General features: G+C 24.0%; 1 protein-coding gene across 5 annotated transcripts in view; it reads left to right on the forward strand.

Annotated features, from left to right (window-relative positions):
* Positions 1-3,201, forward strand: part of LOC108755693 — a 42,281-nt gene that overhangs the window by 31,445 nt on the left and 7,635 nt on the right. For all 5 annotated transcript variants that reach the window (XM_018498858.1, XM_018498854.1, XM_018498855.1 and 2 more), the window contains exons 5-8: positions 170-233; positions 1,245-1,340; positions 1,637-1,737; positions 1,861-1,992. In XM_018498858.1, the coding sequence (XP_018354360.1) occupies positions 170-233; positions 1,245-1,340; positions 1,637-1,737; positions 1,861-1,992 (393 nt within the window). The remainder of the gene's footprint in view (positions 1-169; positions 234-1,244; positions 1,341-1,636; positions 1,738-1,860; positions 1,993-3,201) is intronic.

Here is a 3,201-nt window from a genome sequence, read left to right on the forward strand (position 1 = left end):
TAATAAAAATTAAAAAAATTTTTTATTTATTAATTTCGATTTTATATAAGAATAAAATGACATTCTTTTCTCACTATATTTTCATGCGCGTGTTAAATTTATATTTTTATTCCTTCTACTAACAATACTCCATTACGAGTACCATCATGTTTGGATTATATTGTTACAGTGCGTGTTACAAAGAGCTGGAAACTGGCGCTTTAATGCTTTCACGCTGGAAACAGTCACAGGTGGTAAGTATAGTGAAAATTACGTAAATTTTTACAATATTATTTTTACAATAAAACAACCAATTTTAAATTATAAAATTATATTTTTTACGTTTTATTTTAATATTGCAAATTTTTTCAAAATAATTTTATTATCACTGCGTCATAACTTTTTAGGCAAATAAAAATTGTATGATGATATCTAATTGAATAAATTTAATAATGATATATAATTTGTAAAAATGCTACAATAGGAATTTTTATTTTTTTATATCTATTCAGATTGGTTTGAAAATTTTTATAATAAAAGCTTTTGGCACATAATAATAAATACGTCAATATTATATAAAGTTTAATGTTAATGGAAACGGTCTGAACAAAGTCCCACAAAAATAGCGCAAAACAGAACATGTTAGAAAATTGGATCTTATTGTAAGAGATATGAAAAATATTTGAATAAGTTTTTGTTTAGAAAAATTATTTTATTTTGAAGCATAATTATAATCTTCTGTTAAAAATAAATAATATGTATTAAAATCTTTTATTATCCTAATTTTGTCTTTTGATCAATTGTTTGGAAAGAAAAATTTATTGTTACGCGAAATAATCTCTAATATTCGTCTATAAGAGAGAATTAAACTTGGTTTATTGCATTAATTAATTCTAAATTATACTTTAAAAAACTGCATTTAAAAAAATTTTAATAACTTTTAATATTTAAATATTTAAAGAATACAGTAGCGTTCAATATTCTATACTTCAGATATGAATAATTTTAATATTTAAAAATGATTTAATATGACATTATTATTAAACAAGCATTAAATCTTTAGATTATCCAAATATATATATTTGAAAATTTAATATTTTATATTTAATATTTAATATTTTAAAAATTATACAAAATATTTAAATTATTAAAGTATTAACAAATTTAATTTGAATAAACATAGATTCACTAAGAAATTACAACATAATCATTAATTCATTTATAATTAGGTAATCGTTACACGTAATGCTCTGTTTAATTTTCAGGTCGTTCGCTGCCGGTATTATGTGTCCATCTCTTCCATTGTTATGGTCTTTTTCAATACTTCAGTTTGGATGTTGTAACAGTATGGAAATTATTTGGTAAGAATGCACTTTTAACTATTTAAAATTCCGCGATTTCTTATAAACAAGCTAATTATTATTTAGTTTATATTGATTATTATGCAAAGTAGTGATAAGCACATAGAAATATCACTTATTTAATCATATTTTTTCTGAGAGAGGGAGAGAGGGGAAAGAGAGATTTGTATCATTTTTATTATGTAAAAAAAAGAAGATGGAATAAAAATAAGAAAGTAAGAATGAATAAAAATTTTTTAAAAAGTGATCAATTTGAATATCATGGTTAAATAATTTATGTAATTATTTAATTGAAGCTTTTATCGAGGAGGGTTATCACAGTACAAATCCTTACCACAACAGTATACATGCGACGGATGTCACTCAGGCAATGCATTGCTTCCTTCAAGAAAAAAAGGTAATTTTTTATGTTTATTTTGCAACTTTATAGGCAAATGTAGAATATTTTTAAATGTAAACAGCATGTAATATCTCAATTCTTCAGAGAGTGAGACAGAATGACCGAGTTATAAATTTGCAGATTAAAACACATCTAACCAATTTAGAAATTATGGCTTCCTTGATAGCGGCTGTAACGCATGACTTAGATCATCCGGGTGTTAATCAACCGTTTTTGGTCGCAACGAGTAATCATTTAGCTGCGCTTTATCAGGTAGGAGCATCTTTGTTAAATTGTTCATTATATAATAGAATTGAAAATCTGAGGATGACGTGCGGTAATAAAAGAATGTTCATTAAATTATTATTCAATCACACAAACTTACGAAAGAAACGTTAATATTGCAGAATAGATCATGAATATACATATAAATTAGATTTGTTAATATTTGATCATATACAGGAAGATATAACATATAAATTTGATATTTTCTGACATATTAAAATTATTCTCTTTTAATGTTAATGCTAAAAAAATAATAAATAATAAATTTAACGAATGTGTGAATTGTATTCTTTAAATCAATTAATATAAAAATTTTTTTTCTTATTATTAATTTTATATATATTAACTTCAAATATTTTTCTTAGTTTTAATAAAAATATATTTGATAATAAAAACTATTTGAGATAAATATTCTATTAACTATATGAAAGAGATATAATATATCTAAAATATTTAAGAAAAAAGTTATATTTTTTGAGGGAGCAATTAAGAAGATAAGAAAAGGAAAATTTTTTTTTGAGATTATTTGTTTAAAAGATTTCAAGCTCAACATTATTTTGTTAAATGGAACTATACGTTTTTATTTGCACCACTTTATAGTTGATATCGAAAATTTTAATTCTAAAACTACGCAATATATTTTTGTATACTCGATTTGTCATACCAAGCTGGACATTTTTATTTAACTTTGACAAAACTGTATATACCTCGACAAATTTATTTCGAGGAAAATGCCAAATTTTATAAAATATGGATGGAAAAAATCCAGATTGAAAATCGAGATACATATATATGGAATGAGGGTTGGATTTAAATCCGAGACCTGTTGACTACCAGTCAATTGCTCTCACATATTACCACACAAAATATGATTACAAAATCAAAACAGATGTGTTTGCTACATTGCAAAATATAAATTTAATATAAGTTTAATAATAATGATTATAAATAATTTTAATAATATTTACAAAATAGATAATTATTCTTTAATTAAATTTCTCACTCTTAAATAATTTATGATATCGAATTCATCAATTGGGGAAGATGTGTTAGTTATTTGGTGTGATATAATATTAGAGGTATAATTATAAGAATAAAATGCGCGCGCACACACGCACGCACGCACGCACAAGAACCATCCGCTATAATTTACACTAAATTGTAGTGCCGCGTCTAAACCGTCCCTACAAGGGGTGT

The sequence above is a fragment of the Trachymyrmex septentrionalis genome, unplaced genomic scaffold (genome assembly GCF_001594115.1).
Source record: "Trachymyrmex septentrionalis isolate Tsep2-gDNA-1 unplaced genomic scaffold, Tsep1.0 scaffold9, whole genome shotgun sequence".
NCBI lineage: Eukaryota > Metazoa > Arthropoda > Insecta > Hymenoptera > Formicidae > Trachymyrmex > Trachymyrmex septentrionalis.